Here is a 19,988-nt window from a genome sequence, read left to right on the forward strand (position 1 = left end):
TGAAGACATGGGTTTTTTTGTTTTTTTTTTCTTTTTTTTTTCTTTTTTTGCCCCTCTATTATTCCATTCCTTTTCCACATAACACTATTAAAACTATCAAACTCCAAAACCCCGTATTCTGTTACTTCCAATAATTCCAAGTTCATATAGAACTGATAAGGTAGCAAGTCCTAAGTATAACACTAGGCAGACCACCCCCAACTTTCGGTCTAGTTTCCAGCCATTAAAATGAACTGCTAAGAACAAAAAAATAATTGAAATGTTGAGAGAGATGGTTATGTAAGTGAGTCCCTTGCTATTCACTTCTACAGGAGCTGATGGATTTGTAAATGCAGTCTTAATAAACCAGGGAAGACCTAGGCATAACATATCAAACACATTGGATCCCACGATGTTAGATATAGCCATGTCTCCTTTACCTGCAAAAGAACAGCATGTTCTTAAAATGTGCACATCGATACTATATTTTATTAATACTCTTCATAAGGACACTGGATACTTTTTGTTGGTTAGTTTTAGAAAACTTATTGTTAGAACAAGAGTCTTATTGAATTTGTATTTCCTTGAGTTAGTATTTAAAGTCTTAACATTTATTTAATAATTACCTTTATTTATTAAACTGTTTTTAATAAGGTATGCAGCTTATTTGTTGCTTTTCATTCTCATTTGACAGTGAATTACCATCTAATGCACATATCAGGTAAATAGTCTTTGGGGGATTGGGTTGGTAGAATTAACCTGCTATTAAAAACTAAATGCTTCCTATGAGTCACTTCTTTTTTCTTCAGAGAATGTTATTACCTTTCCGTTCACTTGCTTTATGGTACTCAAGCTTAAAAGGACAGCCAGTGCCTCTGGGAGACTGCCAGTCTTACCTTTTCTTGCAACTAACACACTTGCAACTGTGTCTGGTATGCTTGTACCTGCTGCCAATAAAGTAAGGCCCATTACTGTGTCTGGAATTCCTAGTATTTCCCCTGTAATAGGCACAGAGACTGCAGGTTACAAATCACAAATCTTATATGAACCAGTTTTTGAAGACAGCTTGAATGCTTCTTCCCTATTCAGGAAAAGTATTTAGGTATGTCTAGATTTTTGAACCAATATATGCTTACTATATGGTTTCTAGATGGCAAAATATTTGAAATAGGTTGATGGTTCGGCTAACCAGGGCAGCACACATTTTTAATGACAGATATCTGAAGATATAGAGCAATGAGAAATCCTCATATTTGACATCTGGGGAAAGCTGTGGGTGTCACTGTTGCTTGCTGTATGGTGAAACTGATTGTTTACTTATTTTCTGTTTGAAGTTTCTTAAAGTACTTGAGAGTTAAAATACTTTGTAGCAGTTGTATCCATTATTAGATTGAAATGAGGACTTTGAAAGTGCTACTTTGTTTACTGTTTGTTTGTTTTGTCTTAGGGAAGTACATAGATCTCTGAGGTAAACAGACCCTGCCTGAGTCTAACATATGGCATCAGGTTCTTAATACTTGTGTGGAATTGATAGCAGACATAAGTTCATTCTGAGGAAACCATAGGGTAGTTAAAAAGGGTGGGAACAGGTAACTTTGAATGTTCAAATTGAAAACATGGTTTAGAGTAAGAATAGTGCTGCTTGTCATTTTAGTTACTCATCTGTGATCTTGTATTTGATTCTATTCTTCCTGTTAATTTAAATTATTTTGATTAAGAAAATTGGATACAGTGAATATGCAAGCCACCTGGACATTCTTATTGTCTTCATAAAAAAGAAAACTATTCTGTTTTTTTTTTTTTTATTAGCATGCAATTATAATAAAGTTAGTTATCTGGGAGAAGTTGAGGTCAGCCAGTTTGGAGCAGGGGCCAGGTAGTAATTATTTCAACTTTGCAGTCTTTGTGAATGTTTCTGTTGTAATTCTTTAGTCCCATCAGTGTAAAAACAGCAATATATACATGTAAGTAGATGACTGGGCCCAACTGTAGTCAGGGATACAAACAGGTTGGATGACTTAGGTATGTCAGAAGGAGATTGCTCATTTCTAATGTCGGTTAGTTCTAGTTAATCTTTTGGAGAGAAAATCCTAATTTTCATTTCTATTTATAGTCATTTTTCATGGGGATTAGAGCATATTATCTCTTAAGCAGTAAAACTTACTTGGAAAGATACTAGAAGCCTAATACAAAGCTTTTATACTCACTTAGTCATCTGTATCATATTCCCATTGCCATATTGTAAAGCAAAGAAAACATTTAGTTAAACAGCAAGCAACTACTGCTTATTCCTAACCCCAGTGAGTTCCTTTCTCTGGGTTTCCACTGTGGATTAGACTTCAGTATAAAGAGTTCTCATGAACCCTGTGTAATTATAGAGATAGCCTATAAATTATACCCCAGAATGTAATAATGGGAAATGCCCTTGTATTAAACTCACAAAACCTGAATGAGCTTGTTAGGTTGTGATATTAAGCTTTCATCTTTTGTAAACAACACTAGGTTTTAGTTTTTCTGAAAAGAGACTACTTTAAATGAATGTTAGCAGTTTCTTATTTTCTACTGCTATTATACTTAAATGACATACCTGTGACTGTGACCATCCAAACCAGGATGTATGTGAATGCAGATATCCATAGAGCAGACATGACAAAGGTTATCACAAAGTAGTTTTTCCAAAACTTTCTTCTACAATCTGGTGTTGTCAGAAAAAGTAATGTAATAATAGGAAGAGAGAGTACCCAAAAAATTCTTTTTAAGTCTGCTTCAGGCATCCTGAAAACACTTGGTGGATCTGTTGTGGAAAAATTAAACAATTTTGAATTTTCTCAAGTGCCCTGTTTCTCAAAGGCCCATTTAGAAGGCTGTGTTGAAATTATTTCACTGTATACATTTTTGAAAGACTGTCTACAGCATTGGTTCTCAACCTGTGGGTTGTGACCCATTTGGAGGATAAATGCTTCTTTCACAGGGTTCTCCTAGGACCATTGAAGAACACATTTATATTATGATTCATAACAATAGCAACGAAAATAATTTTATGGTGAGGATTGCCACAGCATGAGGAGCTGTATTAAAGGGTCTCAGCATTAGGAGGGTTGAGAACCACTGATCCTAAAACATTTGAATATTTCATTACTGTTATCGCCTGTCAAAAGAAACTTAACTGAAACTAGGCCGACAACATAAGCTGTGGTGCTCAAATTCCTCTTCTCTGGAGACTTGACTTAAGTGTCTTGAATTGTTTGTTGAATGTTGTGGTTGCAGTCTTTGCAGAGTAGGAGGTAAGACTCTTGCATCATTGTAGTATGGATCATTAGGACTTGGTGCTTTTAGGATTCACTTGGCACTCCTCTGCCCCCGAGCTCTTTCACTCCTTCCCTTTTCCAAACATGAGACGTATGGTTTGTTGTGTACTTATATATGCATAGGAATATTCCGTCTAATTCTCATTGTGTCTTACCATTTACTAAATTTGTGCTTCCAGTTGTTGGAAGAAATCTAGAGAAAGTTGGGCCTAGTGGCTTCCTGTTATAGCTCCAGAGTGTGTGCTTAGGGGACAGGAATGACAACTATATTGAATAAAAGTGAGACTGGGCTGTGGACTAATTTATATGGTACTTATGCCATACTTGGCTGAAATCACAAATACAACTCATAGAAGTTTACCAAGACTTAAGCAGTGTACCATTAATTTAGATAAAATTGTAACATGAACAATTTGGTTGGTACTCTTGAGGGTTTTATAAACCTCTTCTACCTTAAAGACTACAAAGTATGTTTTGTAAGGATGAAAAATGTCACATGTCATTTTTTTTTTTAAACTGGTAAACTAGAAGCTTCCTTCCTAATCATTTAACTGAAATTAGAATCACTTTTGTAAAGTTTTCTGGTCAGAAATGGCATTGTCATATTGAACGTACCAAACTCATGCTTTGCTTCTGTTACACACATTTCCATCTCACCTGCTTTTTTTTTTTTTTTTTTTTTCCTATTCCTCCAAACCATCCCTCTTTCCTCAGTGGCCACATTTGTCACCAGTGAAGAGTGAAGCCCTGGCTTTATCTCTGGTTCTGCCCAGTTATCCTGCTGCCCTTATTAATGATGCTTCCTCTCCATGCTCTCACCTGGGCTCTATCCCCACAGCCATGTCTGTTTTGTCCATGTCCTGTCATCTTAGTTCAGTCTCCTGCAAATACTGTTCAGTTCTGTGACTTTCTTCCTTGGAACCAGCCCTGCAGGACTCTGCTACACTTCCTTTCTGTCCACTGTTCCTCTGCTTCCTCTGCGTGTGTGTTCCTTAGCTCTGTCTGTGCACACATGAGAGCACGCCTTTGCTAGTGTCCCCTGGACTCAGTTCATAGAGTGTGCTCGTCTCCCCAGCTCATCTGTGCAATCGGGCATCAGTTGTTGCTTCCTGACTACAGTATCAGATTATTGAGTTCAAGCCTTTCTATCCCACAAGATCCCGTTCAAATGCTCTTCTCCATGTGCATCTCTCATTGAGTGTCATCTAAGTTTATTCAATCTGCCTAATATATGAGCCATAGTAGTAACAGTTTTATTTTTATGGTACTTACACTTTGTAATTTTAGCTGATTTTGGGTTTGGGGAGGTGGCTCAGTGGGTAAATGTTTTGTGTGTAGACATGTGGAGTTCTCCAGCACCTGTGTGAAAGAGCATGGCAGCCCACGTGTGGAATTCCAGTGCTGTGAAGGCAGAGACAGATCCCTAGAGCTCCCTGGTTAGCTGGTCAAGTTCACTGAAAGGGCCTGGTCTCAATGAGGTGAAGGACTCAGGAACAGCACCCAGTGCTAACCCCTGTCCTTCACATCTGTGAATACCCCTCCCCCACACTTCAGCTGATTTTGAAAATGTTTATTGGAAGCTCTTAAAAGGCCAGGACTTGCACTTCATCTCTGACTCCACAGTGTGTTTCATAGGCATGTGCTAATTACTAGAAATGATAATTTTTTCTAGTGTTTAGGTGCAATAGTGGGCCAGATGGTGCATTACCTTCAGAAACATGACTGAGACCATGTAAACTTAGAGAAAGTTGGGAGTACCCAGACTCCTCCTGAAATATTCCACTGTCTGTCCTTGATTGACGCCGAGTGAAGAGCTGGCTCTCGTCTTCCCATCCTAGCAGTGCCTGGTGTTCACTTCTCTCCATAGCTCTGGCAAGGCAGGGACAGCAGGGACTGCATTTCTTCATGACGTATTGGCTGATCTTAGTGTCAAAACACAGCAGCAAAACATAGACCCCGTAAATCAGCAGCAGCAGTGCCCCTTCATACCTATAATCGAGAAGTTTGTGTGTAGTTGGAGCCAATCTAGAATAATTTTTAAACAGTATTTTCTAACAAAACAGCATTCGAAAAGTCAAGGAACCATTGTGAAACACTTCATTTGCCCAGTCTTGGTTATAGTATTGTTACAAACTCATTGATAAAAGCCTGACTCATTATTTTTTTTAAAAAAGGGGGGGAGGTTTTATAAAATGTCTTTATAGATTCCTTTAAAAAATGCCTAGAAAATAGAGAATTTTCAAACTAAAACTATTTAATAATGGACATTTTCCAAATTCATTGACATACTACATTCTCCAAATATTTAATAATTAGAAAATAATATACTGTTAGATTTTTCTGGTGTAAGAACTTTATGTGAAATAGTCAAAATATGATTTTTTTAGGTGGAACTTGCCATTTGCTCTGCAGAGATTTCTAAGAAAGTTTGAGGTGGGTATAACTGGCTTTTGATACAGGATTTCACTGTGCAGCCCACACCAGTCTTGAACACTGTATACCTTGATTGGCCTCAAATACTCAAATTCACAATGCTCCTACCTCTTCTACTTGAGTTTTGGGATTTCAGGTCTGTGCTACTACTGTGCTCCCTTTTGACAGTTTTATTATAGCTGAATTGGCCGTATATTCACAAGAAATCAAAGATACTCTCAAAAAATGGAATTCCAACGTGAGGCACCAAGAATTGTCCATGACTTCCCATTTTACTGTAATTAGCTAATTTCATCACATTTGAATATTGTTATTTTATTTCATAGTCAACGAATCACTTCTCTGCTGCAGCTAAAACTGAAAGAAAAAAAAAAGTTTCTGATTTCCCTAATGAGGGAATATGTTTATGTACTTGGATATTTTCATGGTCCCTGTCACTTACAGATAACAACTGAATCCCAGGTTTCCTTGCTGTACTAGCAACCTGGTGTTTCATTTATCTTGGTTTTTGTTTCTGTTTGTGCATCCTCTGGACACATTCATGTGTGGCCATATGCTTTATATTTCTTTATTTTGTGGTTTCCAGCAGAATGATAAACATCTAGGACAGTGGTTCTCAACAGCCTATCACAGGGGCCACCTAAGACTATCTGCATATCAGATGATTTACATTATGATTTATAATGGTAGTGAAGTTACAGGTATGAAGTAATTTTATCACTGGCAGTCACCACAACATGAACTGTATTAAGAGGCTGTAGCATTAGGAAGGTTGGGGATCACTGGCTGGCGAAGGACCTTGGACCTATTAGAGAAATTTATGTCTGCCCACTGAGTCACTTGCTTTTTTTCATTTTCTTGGGCCAGCTCAATACAGAGAGGTTACAGGAAAGCAACAGGATTTTTAATATTGACATATAACACTCTTGGTTGCTAGAGAAGGCTGCAGTTACTTTTGTTCTGGGAAGATGGAAGAAATTACAGGAATGAAGGGTCTTTTACATGTTCTCCACGCCTTTATGACTGACCACTTCTAACCAAGATCAGTTAAGCAACAAAGTAGTAGAAGAGAGCACCAACATTTGGAGGTTTAAGTGAGAACAAACTGGGAAAGTTCTGAAGAGGGAGGCTGTCTCCAGTGACTAGGGGAGGGAAGCTGACTGATGTTGAAGAGGAAATGGCTCAGTAGAAAGAAGAAGTCATCAGTAGTTGTGTGAAGAAATCAGCTGAGACTGGAGGAGCTGCTTGAGTGACAGGTCCTTGAGAAGTGAGTTGAAGTAACAATTAAGCAAGCCATCAGACTTCAAAAATTCACTCAGTAATTATGTTTTACATGGTAGTGACGGTTATTTGAAGCTTACCAGAAAACCCGGTTATCAAATATTATGCCAAAAACCGCTCCTACACTAACTGCGTACACCATACAGTCTCGGAACAGTGGCCAGGGTGAAATTGTTGAAACCTGGAAAACAGTGGTTTACTACATTACAGCGGAAGTAATTCAAGAACAGTGCTTAGTATAATACCAAAATTGCTTGTTTATTTGTGGAAAAATATTGTTATGTTTTACATAGTACATAGAGAAAATAATTTTAAAGAAAAATTGTTCTAAATCTGTACTGACTTTTACAAATTTGATTATTAAAAGGTATCTGGGTTAAATGAATTGAATAAATGTTTTTTTCTACTGGTTATTAAGTTTGACTGAACGCATTTCCAATGCTATGTTGTTCATCCAGGCAGTTTAATTTTAGAATCTGTCAAGACAATACATCTTACTGATTAGCTTTCTTACCATGTTGGATAGCAAGCCACAGGCGGCACAGATGCCAAGGAGATTGTAAACTGCAGATCCTAGAATGGTGCTGATACCAATATCTCCCTTTGTGATAAATACACCTAGGAGCAAGATAATAGCAGCTAAGTTAAAGCAGACTAGAAGAAACTAAAATCACACTGAAAAAGCAGCAAATCGAAGGAATATTTACCCAAGAAGGCTGTAACTAGTTCAGGGGCAGAGCTACCCGCTGCCATGAAAGTTGCACCTGCAACATCCTGCGACAATCCAAGGGCTAAAAATAAAGGCAATGATTAGCATGGCTGACAAAATTACAAGGAGTATACAATAGAACCACATAAATGATACTCAAATTATGCCTTTATATTACACCAATAGTGACTGAAGCTGGAAAGAGAGACATTTGGGTTAGAAAATAGAGGAATCTCATGTCTTGCTTTCTTATGAATTCATAACATGTTTACAGAAAGGAGAGGAGGGCTGGCAAAATGGGTAAAGATGCTTGCCATACAAACCAGGCAACCTGAGTTCAATTCCTGCAACCCATGGAAAGGTAGAAAGAGAAGTCTGACTCCACGAACGTGTCATTAGGCCTCCACAGGTGCACCACAACACATTTACATGCATATACACACGTACATAAAATCATACAAATTTAAGGGCTAGACATAGCTCAAGGGTAAGGGTGCTTGCCACTAAGCCTGATGGCCTGAGTTCTATTCCCAGAACCACATAGCAGGAGATAACTAACTGCAAAAGTTGTCCTCTGACCTCCACACATGCCACAGCATGTCTCTGCTTCCAAATAAATTAGTTAATGTAAAATAAAAAGGAGAGGAGACAGAAAAGTTGGGGCTATTAGCCAATTCAGAGTTGATGGCTTTCAGCTGTAGGTGAGCTACAAAACTACTGCCTTGAAAAATCAGTCCAGTTGCAGAGAGGGAGGAGTGAAGAGCAAAGGGGTCAAGACCAGGCTGGGGAAACCCACAGAAACAGCTGACCTGAACAAGCTGGAGCTCATCAACCCTGGTCTGACAGCTGGAGAACCAAACCAGGCTCCCCCAAATGTGAATGTCAGGAGGCCTGGGGAGTCTATGGGGCCTCTGGCAATGGAACCAGTGTTTATCCCTAGTGCCGAATCAGCTTTGGGAGTCTACTTCCCATGTAAGGGGTATTCTCTGAGCCTAGACACACAGGGGAGGGACTAGGCCCTGCCCCAAATGATATGACAGACTTTGATCTGTCATACGGAAGGCCTTACCCACACTGGGGAGTGTATGGGGGGGGGGGGATCAGTGGGGTTTGTGGGAGGGAGAGGAAACTGGAATTGGTAATGTAAAATAAGATTGTTTCTAATTTAAATTAAAATGTATATAAAAATAGATTACAGTAGTTCAGATTCCTAACCTAATTTGGAAGAAGAAAGATTCTTAAGAGCTACAGTGAGGTGCAGCCTGCCTTCCCCTACCATGTGCTAATAGTTTTGTGGGAAAGAACTCTCTGATAGTGTGTTGTCCTCTCAACGGGGATCTGAACCGAATGCGATCTCAAAAGCCCAGGACTCCAGTCACCTGCGTCATGGCAGTCCCAGATTGCAACAAGGACAATGTACGAGCAGGCTGAAAAAAAAAGTGGCTACCCTGAGTGCCACAATTTTCTCCAGGTAGACCCCAAAAGGGACGTTGTGTTTGATGTCAGCAGCTCAAGCAGTGAGGACATCGATGAAGAAAATGAACTGAACAAATTGCAGGCTCTGCAGGAGAACAGAATAAATGAATAAGAGGAGAAGAAAAAGGAAAAGAGCAAGGAGTAATAATGTCAAGGCCAGGACACTAAAAACTGGTAGAGTTTCCTTGTGTCCCCTCTTGGGACATTTGTTCTAGTGCCCTAGACAGCATGTAAGCCCTGCTATCTTGAAACCTCCATCAAGGAGAGACCTCATGAGCCCATACTGAAAAACAAACTGCCAACATCTTTGCTTTCTCATTTTCCAGACTTGGCATTTTCTAGACTTAGGTACTAGGCATGCAATTGAGCAAGCCTGCAATGATTCCATATCAATTTTCACACTATAACTGCAGTAGGGACCCTAAGCAAGAACCAGCTAGCTGAGTTCAGTAAAGCCCTCCCCACCCCCAGACTATGTGGGACAATAAAAATGATGCTTCTTTATTTTCAACTCCTAACTTCAATTGCTGAGTACCAATACCACTATGCCAGATGCTTGAGTGTCAGGACATGACAGTGAACAGACCCAAAGTTCCTACTTATGTAGCTTTATGGTGTGGGAGAAGGGTAGGAAAGCAAAATATGTGGATTTTAGAAGCAGCAAGATCTAAAATGTCATGGAATAAGAAGTCACCAGAGGGGAGGTTTCATAGTGAAGGTGTTACCCCATGCATGTGGGTAAGAGTATTAGAGGCAGGTAAAATGGCTACAGACATCCCGGGCCAGCATCTGTAGAGCCCGTGTATTTGAAACAGACCCAGGTCTGGATTGAAGAGCACAGGGAGAATAATAGGTGGTAAGATTGAAGGTTCATCGTGTATGGCCTCGTGGACCCTAAAAAAACGAAGGACTTTGGCTTTTCTTCTGAAACACAGAAAAGGTTAGGGGAAAGCCTAGCCACCATTTCTATCCTTGGGAACTGTTCAGTATGAGGCTCTAAACAGCTCAACCCTGAGTCTTCTGACACCTGATAACTTCATTGTGAACAGGGTTGAGAACAGTTGGAATGAGAGAATTCAGTTCAGGCCTTCTCATCTGTTCCTGTTTGCCTTTGTGTCTCTTAAATGTTTGACTTCAGTGAGCAATGAAGGGAGAAAAAAGTGATGACTTGAGGGATTACATAATGTTTCTTTTAATGCTTACGAGTGCCATACATATGTGACATACATAAATCTTATATACCCAGCCTTGTCCCCATAAGTTCCATAGCCTGAGATTCAAACACTCATACATCAAATATATTCAAAGAAAAAAATTACCTTTATTCTGGATATGGAAAAGACTTTTCTTTCCTCTAAGCAACACTGCATATTGTATTAGTTATAAATCATTTAGAAATGAAGTACTCGGGGTGGTTATGAACAATATGCACACATAATAGTTAATTTTATATCCTGAACCTGAGTGTCCTCAGAATTCTGCATTCTTGGAGATGTTCCAGCACCAAACCCCCAGGGTGCTGGTCTTGTTTGTCTTAATGTATACAACATAACAAATATGTACATATGTAGATGTAAAATATATATATATACATGTATATATATATATATATATATCCATAGAATTTTTAAATTGACCAAAAAGGCAAAGCAGATTGCTCTAGAATTCTGTGTTTCATTTTAGAAATGGAGGCGTTATCTTACAATATGGCATTCAACGTACTTACATATTCATAAGTCAGTTCTCCTCAGATATGAGTTTTGGAATTTGTATTTTACAAAGAAGCAGCATTTGCCTACTATGCACAAGCCCCTGACTTTAGTAGCCAGTACACCCCAAAAAACCAAACCAGGACTTGGGAGTAAAGAAACCATTTCAAGTCTTATGGACTGTAAAGATTGCAAATGTGGGAATTAGGTGCAGACCAATGCCATGTCTTTGTTCTATTGGCATCAGAGCTATCTCTATTTGATGCCTTTTTGATTTTTTTTTTTTCCCTTTTTGGAATGGACTCATGTATCTCAGGTTGACCTTGAATTCACTGTGTTGCCAAAGATGACCTTTAACCTCTGATTTCCCTGCCTCTGCCTTCCAAATGGCAGAATGCAGTTATGCCAGCACTCCCAGATTGAACAGTGCTGGGGATTGAACCCAGAGTTTTGTGCAAGTGAGACAAGCACTCCACCAACTGAGCCAGATCCTTAGCCCCCTTTTTCTGTTCTTTAGTAGGAGAAAATTAGTTGTTGGGAGCCAAGAATCCTTAGCACATTTCCAAGAACTTAAAAATTAGTGTTACAAATTCTTAGGCTTTGCCTTCCAAAGACAGTAAGGGGAGACATTGAAGAGTTTCACCTTATAGTGGTGATGCGGTCCAGGGCAGGTCTTTCCTTAGTGCCCCCGGAGACTGCTTGGTTACACGAACTGCTCACAGAGAAATGGTGGTGGACTGGGCTGAATCAAGGTGGGAAGAGCAGGGGTCTTTGGGATGCTTTTGGCCTCATAAGGCATTGTTGCTTTTCCCTGGACTCTAATTGTAGTTATGAAAGGAAAGTATTGTAAGAATATTTTGTAAAATGGTTTATACCTCTGAACTTTACAGTAGATTGGCATTGTCTTTCTTGACCTTTGGGTAACATTTTCCTCTGCTGTAGTTTATTACTAAAGATAAATTGTCCCGTTTCCCCCCAATTGCTATTATTCCTTTTCTCTATTTTTCTGAAAGAACAGCCACATTTACTTCAAGATATAGTGGATATAGATGTCTAAGGTATGCTTTCCGGTGCCAGCATATTGTTTAAATAATGTACAGCATTGTGGCAATGAAATGGTTTTAAAATCCATTGGATTTTCCCTTAAGTGTATTCCTTTCTGTAATGCCCAGTTGGGGATTTTGTGATAGTTTTTCGAAATACCCTTCCATATCATGTAGTAAAAAGAACTAAGCTAAAATGGACACCCAAATTCTGGCACTGCCAAATAATTTGATGGGAAACTTGAGAGAGAGGTCTCTTGGAGAAGTCTTATGTTCACCACCTCATATTTTAAATTGAGTGAATTCGGAGATGTGTCTAAAATGCTTTTAAAGGTCCGATTCTGCTGGAAAGGGATTTCCCCTAAACTGCTCGCTGCACCAGTACAGTGAATTCATTACAGCGAATCCATTACCCTGGAGTCACCTGTCCTCTAAGCCTCATCCTTACTGTTGCCCAAGATCAGAGGTGGGATAGGACCGATATCTTTCTGCTGCCAAAGAAACGGTCCTTTTGGCCACCCACTGAGAAAGCCATTAGTGCACAGCCCTATTTTTATCATCTCTGCCTGCTCCTGTGCCGGCATCTTGGAAGAACACGAAGTACTTAGCTCCTACTGTAGATGCAGAGGTAGCGCCAGTATCTCACAGTTCGGGCCAGAGGGAAATTGCACTAGCAGTGACTTTGCCAGGCTCTCAGGAGGCTGCGCTCACACAGCAGGGGAGAGGAAGGGGCGCTATTCTGCGCTGTTGTTCTTTGAGACAGCTTCTGCCTCTGTAAATTTCACGAGGCTTAAGAGTCGGATAATTTCCCCAAACTGTAGGTCCTCCAAATGTCAGACTCAGAACTACTAAGTCCTAACTTCACCCATTAGAGTCGGCTCTACCTGGAATTAATACTTACCTTTTTAAAAATCATCTATGTCTGAAACACAGTGTAGAACAGAGGCAAGCATTGGCTCAAGGCAGAGGCAGTGGAAGTATTTTTTAAAAAACAAAAAGCAAACATTTGAAGTGCTTTTCTAAAACAGGAAGATCATTTTCACTGAAAATGTGTTAGCATGGTGAAGAGAATAGCATATTGGAGTAACATTTAAATGAAATGTTTTATAGAATTTTGGCTGCAGGAAGTAACTATTAAGAGCTTCACTGTTCTTTGTACGTGGATATTTCAAAATGTAAAGAAAGTTGTTCAAGAGTGATTTAGTATACCTGAGATACCTGAGACATAGCAAGAGGATACTGCTTTTACACTGTATTCTGTTTCTACAGAGATGCAAATCTCGTCTCTGTGTAGACAGAAGAGGAAATCTTAGTTGAGCATTATGCTCATGGATATACTATAAATATGAATGTTAGTTTATATTTAGGGATTGCTTTTTGAGCAAAGATTACTAATGCAATAATACAATAAAGATGTTGATTCAAGGAAAAAAAACCTAAAGGAACTCTAAATAGTGTAAAGGTGCCACATAGGTTGTTAGATAAAGACTTTATAAGCTTACATCTTGCCTTGTGAGACTGATTTTTTTTTTTTAACCCTAAGATGGGCTTCAAGCTGTCATAGATGCACCATACATTTGGTATTTGCTCCAAGCACATTTTTATCGACTTATTTCCCTTCTACACTTTGATTTTTTCCTAGGTAAAGAAGTCTCAGTAGCCTTCTAAGTGTATTCTGTAAAAATGCTCAGTGCCTTTTTCCTTTGTTCACTTATATTTTCTCATGCACACAGGACAGAGTTCTTTGAACTAAACTCTAATTATGTGCTTCGCAGCTGACATACCTGAGGCAGATAGATGGTAAGCACTTGCCCAAGAGCTAGCAGTTTGCAGAGCTGGGATTTAGATCCAGGCATGTCTGTCTCTAGCCTACACACTTACAGTCATTTCACGCTAGCAATTATGCCACTGTGATCACTGTGTCTCCCCCTCCAGCCTTCCTGTATGTTCAGCAATGTCGTGGACCTTTCACTGAGCACATGAACATACAGGAGGAAAAGATAAACGGAAAAAAAAAAAAAGCCCCAAGCAAGTAAGTAGTAAGACACAGCCACAGGTGAGTATAACTAACTTCACAAATCAAGCATGACAGTTGTGGACACAGCTTCCTGAGCTGTCTGAAATGACCAGACACCTCTGAAGCCACAGTCTTCCTTGTCATTTCAAATCCTTTACTTCTTTGTCTCGTGTATCCCCACTCACTCCTCAGCATCCTCCACGCTGTGGTCTAGCAAGATGAAGACAGTCTTGGGGTTTATGACGCATCCTAGTTTCCTTGGCTCTGTCTGAACTGATCTTTTCCCTCCCTTTGCAGAGTCTACATTCTGTCTCTCTCCACAGAAGCCAGGTCTTTTCTCCAGTTAAAACATGAACAGCTATTCTCCCTGTAGAATAATTTAGACCTCTGTGTTCAGAGGATCTCCTGTAATTCCCCTTTGTATGGCTTGTATGACCCTCCTTGTTGGAAGCCTCTAGTGGCAGCAGCTCTAGACTTTACCAGCGCACCATAGATAGGCAGAATGAGCGAGAGCACCTGTTGGGCTAGCTAGGGTGCTACCGTGTTGTCAGTAAGAGGCTGCTTCCCACTGCTGCCAACCATTCTCTCACAGGAGATTGCAGTCTTGAGACCCCCACACTTTCACCTTGCTGAGGACCCAATAAGGCACTGGTGATTAGAGGAGAGGGCACTGTATTGGGACAGGGACCCATCAGTTCGTCCATCATAGCCTTATTTGAGCTAGAGCATATATACCAACAGGAAGTTATAGCATTTTATGTGATCATCGAATTCCATACTAGTGTACAGTAATCCTGTCTGTATTTTAGGCAAAATGATAGGCTGAAAGCCTAGCGATGTTGAAATATGTTTATAAAATTAATTTACAACCCCCAATAGGTTCTAAGAGTCTAAACCTATTTCAGTAAACAACTCTTGCTTTTGTAGTATACATTATAGTTACAGTGAGTGTCTCATACATGTTTTGCCAAAATTGTCTGTGCCCTTCGGCAGAAAATGGCTTGTAAGATTTTTCAAACAGAACTGACCTTCTGAAACAACCCTATGATGGTAACTAATCTCAAAAGAGGATATGTAAAATTACAGCCCATAGCAGGTGACATCATGCTTGGACTGTGGAACACCAGAGAGAGTAGGGCTCGCTTTGTACTTACTGGCTGTGTGGTCTCAACTTCACTTTCTTTTACAGTAAAACTAATGTATCAATACTTATTTTGTAAGGCTTTTATGTAGATGAAGTCTCTCTCACACACACACACACACATATGTATATGTGCATACACATGCACATACACATGTATATACGCAAATGCATGGTGTGCTTGGGCTTCCATGATTGCATCATGATAGGTATCTGAGTAAGGGACTGCTCTGGTCCAATGTGGAATACTCATGGAATATTCTGAAGGTTATGTCATTTCTCCTTAGCTAATGAAATGAGTGCAAGTGTATAACTCTGTGCTTCTCAAGAAGCATGGAGGAAAGGCTTGCAGACTCTGGAAGCCAGTTCCTATGGATGGAAACAAACTGTGGGGATTGGTTCTTATTGCTGACATCATTTCACATTTCAAAGCAGACCTTGAAAGAGGAATGATAAGACTTTAACAAGTGGGTTGAAGGAACACTATTTCTATCTCATGTTGTTGGCTGTCTTCCTGATACTCAAGAGCTGAGTCAAATATTACAGCTGAGGAAGACTGGCTTCTGTAGGTATCCATCGGTGACTCATCCTAATAGCTCTGTGTTATGATGACGACAGTGACTTTCTTGAGAAATGCATATTTACTGATGTTTCAAAGAATTGTACAAGTGGTATGGAGGAAGTACTATGAGAGACAGAGATCACTTAATGAAGAATGAATGGAGGTCGTGATCTAACTTCTAATGCAGTAAGTTATGGCTTCTGCAGGACTGGAATTTTTTAATGTACTATTTTGCCTCTTACAGGCAACTTTTATAAACAAATCTCGCTAGATTTATTCGGTGAGCTCAGCTGAGTCATTGAACTTTACAGTTCTTAGTGTGGTGTGAGTAATATTTTAGATGCTCAGTTTTTCACATGTTTCTAACTAAATGCGCAGTGCTAACATAAAACTGAGAAGAGAATTACAGTGAGGGTTATGGAGACAGACATATATGTACTAAGTATGTGAGAACTGATAAGATATGCAAAGCCATATATCCTATGAAGATGAATTTGGGGTGGGAGGAATAAATGTAGAAGAAAAGCAAATAAGAAGCAGCAGCAGCTGCTTTGGAGTCTGCAGTTAAAGAGATCTTTCCAAAAGTAAGGCCAATGAAAGTCAAAGCAGACCTCCTGACTTTAAAACTTCTCAACTTCAACACTATGAATGCACACAATATGAAAGTGACAAACCACAACAAAATTATAAAAACTATGTTAGTGTATATCTGCATGAACATTTTAAAGTCATGAAAAAGTTATTAAGAAAAACAAGACACTCTCCAACCAAATGAGCACAAGAAAGTACAAAATAGCAAACATACAAGTGGGAGAGATATGGATTCTACAGCATGAAGTTCTAATTTAACATAATTAACAAAGATATTAAAAGTAATATTCCTTTCCAGGAATGGATGCTGCCGTATGCTGTGGAGGTTGGGATTGGCACACTTCTTCATGGAATATTTTAGGCAATATGTATCATAAGGCTTAAATGTGAATAGCTTTATCCTTTTATCAAAAAATAATCAGAGAAGTTTGCAAAGAATTTATACAATATGGGCATAATAGTATTTAAAGCAATCCTATAAGATTAATAGCTTAAAATGACACATTTTCACTGAACACTATAATAAGTAAAATCTAATGTTAGGTTCTCAATTTGGTCATAGGATCTTGGACTGTCATACTATCTTTAAAAATAATGGTTTTGAAGATATGCAATATGGGAAAATATTGGAAAAAGTAAAGACCCTTGGATGGATGGATGGATGAATATATAATAGCAATACCTAGGCTGACAGAAAATACTCTTGCAAAATGGTAGATTCAGGGATCTTTGGGGATCTTCAAGAGATGCAAATGTAGGTGGGATTAGCCTTGTTATTGCATTTCATTAAATAAAAATAATGTACTAAAATAAGCCAACATGAAAATAACAATGTATTATCAACATAAAATATACTTATAAACCACTTTGTCTACTTAAATATTAATTACTATAAACTTATTTTTATTGAACAAATAGCAATTTCATTCCTCTACTGTTTTAGTTCTTACGGATGCTGCTGTTCTTCGTGAAAGGGAAAGGTAACTTGCCTAGCATTCCAGCAAGGGTGGAGTGTGAGAGGATAGGAAAAGGAGCATTGACACTCAGTTCATGAGTGTGTGTGTGTGTGTGTGTGTGTGTGTGTGTGTGTACAGCACATGGGTTAGAGTTGGGGAGGATGCTGTTCCCTGTAATCTTGCAATAGGACACAGCCGTTAACTTTAACTTCTCTGTGAAATGAAGATACTCAACGATTCAACAAACTTTGACCAGACTGCAGACACTGGCCCTTCTGTGTAGATGGCATAGCCATCGTTTTCCCTTGTTTTAGGAACCAGTGCACACACAAAGGCCTACTATACTCAGAGTTCTGGGAAATCTACAGTGCAAGAGGCTTTGACTATCTGAACTTGTTTCCAGAAATGACTAACACTTAATACTTAATATATACCTTTATTATTATCTGCTAGTTGAGATCACTTTACATGGAGTTCAGGATTGATTCCTTGGTATGTGAATATCAGTTTTCTTAGTGGCAGGATGCCAGTAAAGGAATGGAGCCAAAGGAGGTCCTCAGTCACATGTGCTTATCACCTACTCAACATAACAATGAAAAACAGTTGCAAATAGCAACTGAGTACCTGGGGCACAGGGAGGGTACATTCTTGGGGCCATCCTCTAACAGCCACCTAGCTACTAGAACACACAGCAAGCTTCTGGAAGTAACCAATGTGTAATAAATAACTGCAAGATGCACCCTTGCCTGAACTCCCAGGATGAACCACACAGGTCCCCAGGACAGACCCTGGTGCACTGTTGCCATCTGAGGTGTACAGAGCTGTTACCGAGCTGTTGCAAACCGATCTGGGTGACAGCTCTTCTGGAAGGACACAGGAGAGCTTCCCAGCAACTTACAGTCACTGATGATTTCCAGGGAGGGCAAGAAGTACTTGTCACAGACGATAGACACTGCCATGAACATGTAGAGAATAATGAGGAAGTAGATCACTACGCCTCCATCTGTGCTCTCCTCCTTCGTGAAGAACCCTTCGGGAAACTCCGACACTGGAGAGGATGCACACTGCGTGCCATTTCCTGCCAAGAAGAAGGAGAAGACCACAAGATGTTGGAGTCACACATCGTAAGTCCACCATGACAGAACTGGGGTATTTGGTTGGAATATGGAGAAATCGGTGGAAACGTGAAGTGTGAGTAGGATACAAAACCTTAGTCTTTGAAAGAGATTATTTCAGGAAATAGCCGATATCGCAGTGCTCCTGCTTATTGCTTCTAAATGGTATTTCTGAAACTGCCCCCTTCCCCAAGAAGAAACCATGGCCCCGATGAGTAAGGATTTCTGGCCACTGGCCAATGCCATTTTCTGTTGTCAGGTCCCACGCTGTTCTCAGACCTCCAAAGAGTAACCCCCTTCTGCAGATTCTAGTAGAATGCTCTGATAATTTCTCCAACAAATAAAAGTGCAGCCCAGTTCTCCTTGCTTCCTGTGAACTACTGCAGAACACTCTTGAGAGCACGCTGTCTCATCAAGTGTGTGCCATTCTCCGTGGTGCAGAGCAGATACAGTGTGTATGTGTGGGGGGGCACAACTTCCCTCTCTGTCCCATGTTTAGATGTGAGACCATTGTCCACCTACCTGTGGCCCTTGGGAGGCGCCGGGGTAGGGAGACACCACGGACAGGCAGGTATGCAGAGACCCAGAAGATCCCGAGTAGCAGGACCCTTCTTGTCCAAGTGGGGCCCCATTTTGTCTGCATTTTCAGCCTGCTCTTTGCAGTGTGTGGTTCAGGAAGGGAGCAACCGAGGCTTATGCTGAATCATGTGAGGAGTCTCCTTCCTGCCCAGTGCCTGCCGGGGGGCACAGCTTAGGAGGCCAGTACAGGAGCCTTGCTCCTCTGATCAGGAGACCCAAGCCCCAAGGAGGTTGGAAGAGTTAGGGAGGGGCACAGATAAGCATCTCCAGCTGTTTCCACGGGGGTTTCTGAGGGCAGGCCCTGGCAGCCGACATCCGTGTTCACGCTGGATCTATTTAATGTCTTCATACTGACTTTACCTTTGCCTTCCTTTAGATTTGTGAGTGCCCGATTTTTCTTGATGCTGTCCTTCTTTCTCTCTGGCCACTGCCTCTAGGAGTTGTTTGGGCTGGTGTATGTGCACTGCTTGGCCACCATGGCACCTTCCGTGTTTTGATTTGGACCACTCATCTTCATCTACAGTTAGAACTAGTGACAGAAAGGTCAATAAGGAGGTGACTGTAACAGTTGAATTGGGAAATGAGGGGCGGCATGAATGAAGGCAGCAGCAATGGGGATGGAGAGGAGCCCACATGCCACGAGCTATTAAGGAGACAGAATGGATGCTGTTTGATCATAGATCAGCTGTGCTTTTTGCCAGAAGGAGCTGTATAAAACGTTAATTGGACAAGGCAGCCAACATTCAAACACATTCTTTAGCTTGCCAAGATCCCAAGAAACCTGTGGCAGTGAAGCAACCTGTGGCTGATTGCACAGGGTCTAGAGGAGACCTCCAGGGGGTGGGGTGGGGTGGGGTGGAGTGGGGGGGTGGGGGTGTTGAGTTCTAGCAATGTACATTAGCTGTGTGATCTGGGCAAAGTACTTAACCTGTCTGTTCCTCTTTTTCACTATCTGTAAAACAGGGTTTGATGAGTACTACATAACAAATGCATGTAACCTGTTAAGGACAGTCTCTTTCATGTGGCCAATGTTCTGTCTTCCTCTGTCTGTCTGTCTGTCTATCATTATTTTTTGCCATAGAGAAATTC

General features: G+C 40.3%; 1 protein-coding gene across 2 annotated transcripts; it reads right to left on the reverse strand.

The window, feature by feature from the left end:
* Window positions 1-35: 35 nt before the first annotated feature.
* Window positions 36-18,997, reverse strand: Slc24a5 (solute carrier family 24 member 5). 2 transcript variants are annotated; one of them, XM_051183507.1, is made up of 9 exons: window positions 18,843-18,997; window positions 18,104-18,283; window positions 7,709-7,792; window positions 7,516-7,619; window positions 7,082-7,182; window positions 4,996-5,276; window positions 2,567-2,773; window positions 876-977; window positions 36-419 (listed from the first exon to the last, which is right to left on the reverse strand). In XM_051183507.1, exons 1-9 carry the CDS (start codon window positions 18,961-18,963, stop codon window positions 97-99), a joined length of 1,503 nt encoding a protein of 500 aa, XP_051039464.1. In that variant the 5' UTR covers window positions 18,964-18,997; the 3' UTR covers window positions 36-96. The 2 variants fall into 2 exon arrangements, with proteins under 2 accessions (XP_051039464.1, XP_051039465.1); XM_051183508.1 differs by lacking the exon at window positions 876-977.
* Between the last annotated feature and the right edge of the window lie 991 nt (window positions 18,998-19,988).

This window comes from Phodopus roborovskii, unplaced genomic scaffold, assembly GCF_943737965.1.
Source record: "Phodopus roborovskii unplaced genomic scaffold, PHOROB, whole genome shotgun sequence".
Classification (NCBI taxonomy): domain Eukaryota; kingdom Metazoa; phylum Chordata; class Mammalia; order Rodentia; family Cricetidae; genus Phodopus; species Phodopus roborovskii.

Excerpts from the sequence above, each read along its gene's own strand:
- Slc24a5 (XM_051183507.1), bottom strand. The coding sequence starts at position 18,963 with ATGCAGACAAAATGGGGCCCCACTTGGACAAGAAGGGTCCTGCTACTC. Across the intron at positions 7,183-7,515 it reads GTGGCTTGCTATCCAACATG|GTTTCAACAATTTCACCCTG; the intron begins GTAAGAAAGCTA and ends ACTGTTTTCCAG. Across the intron at positions 978-2,566 it reads TTGGATGGTCACAGTCACAG|GGGAAATACTAGGAATTCCA; the intron begins GTATGTCATTTA and ends TGCCTATTACAG.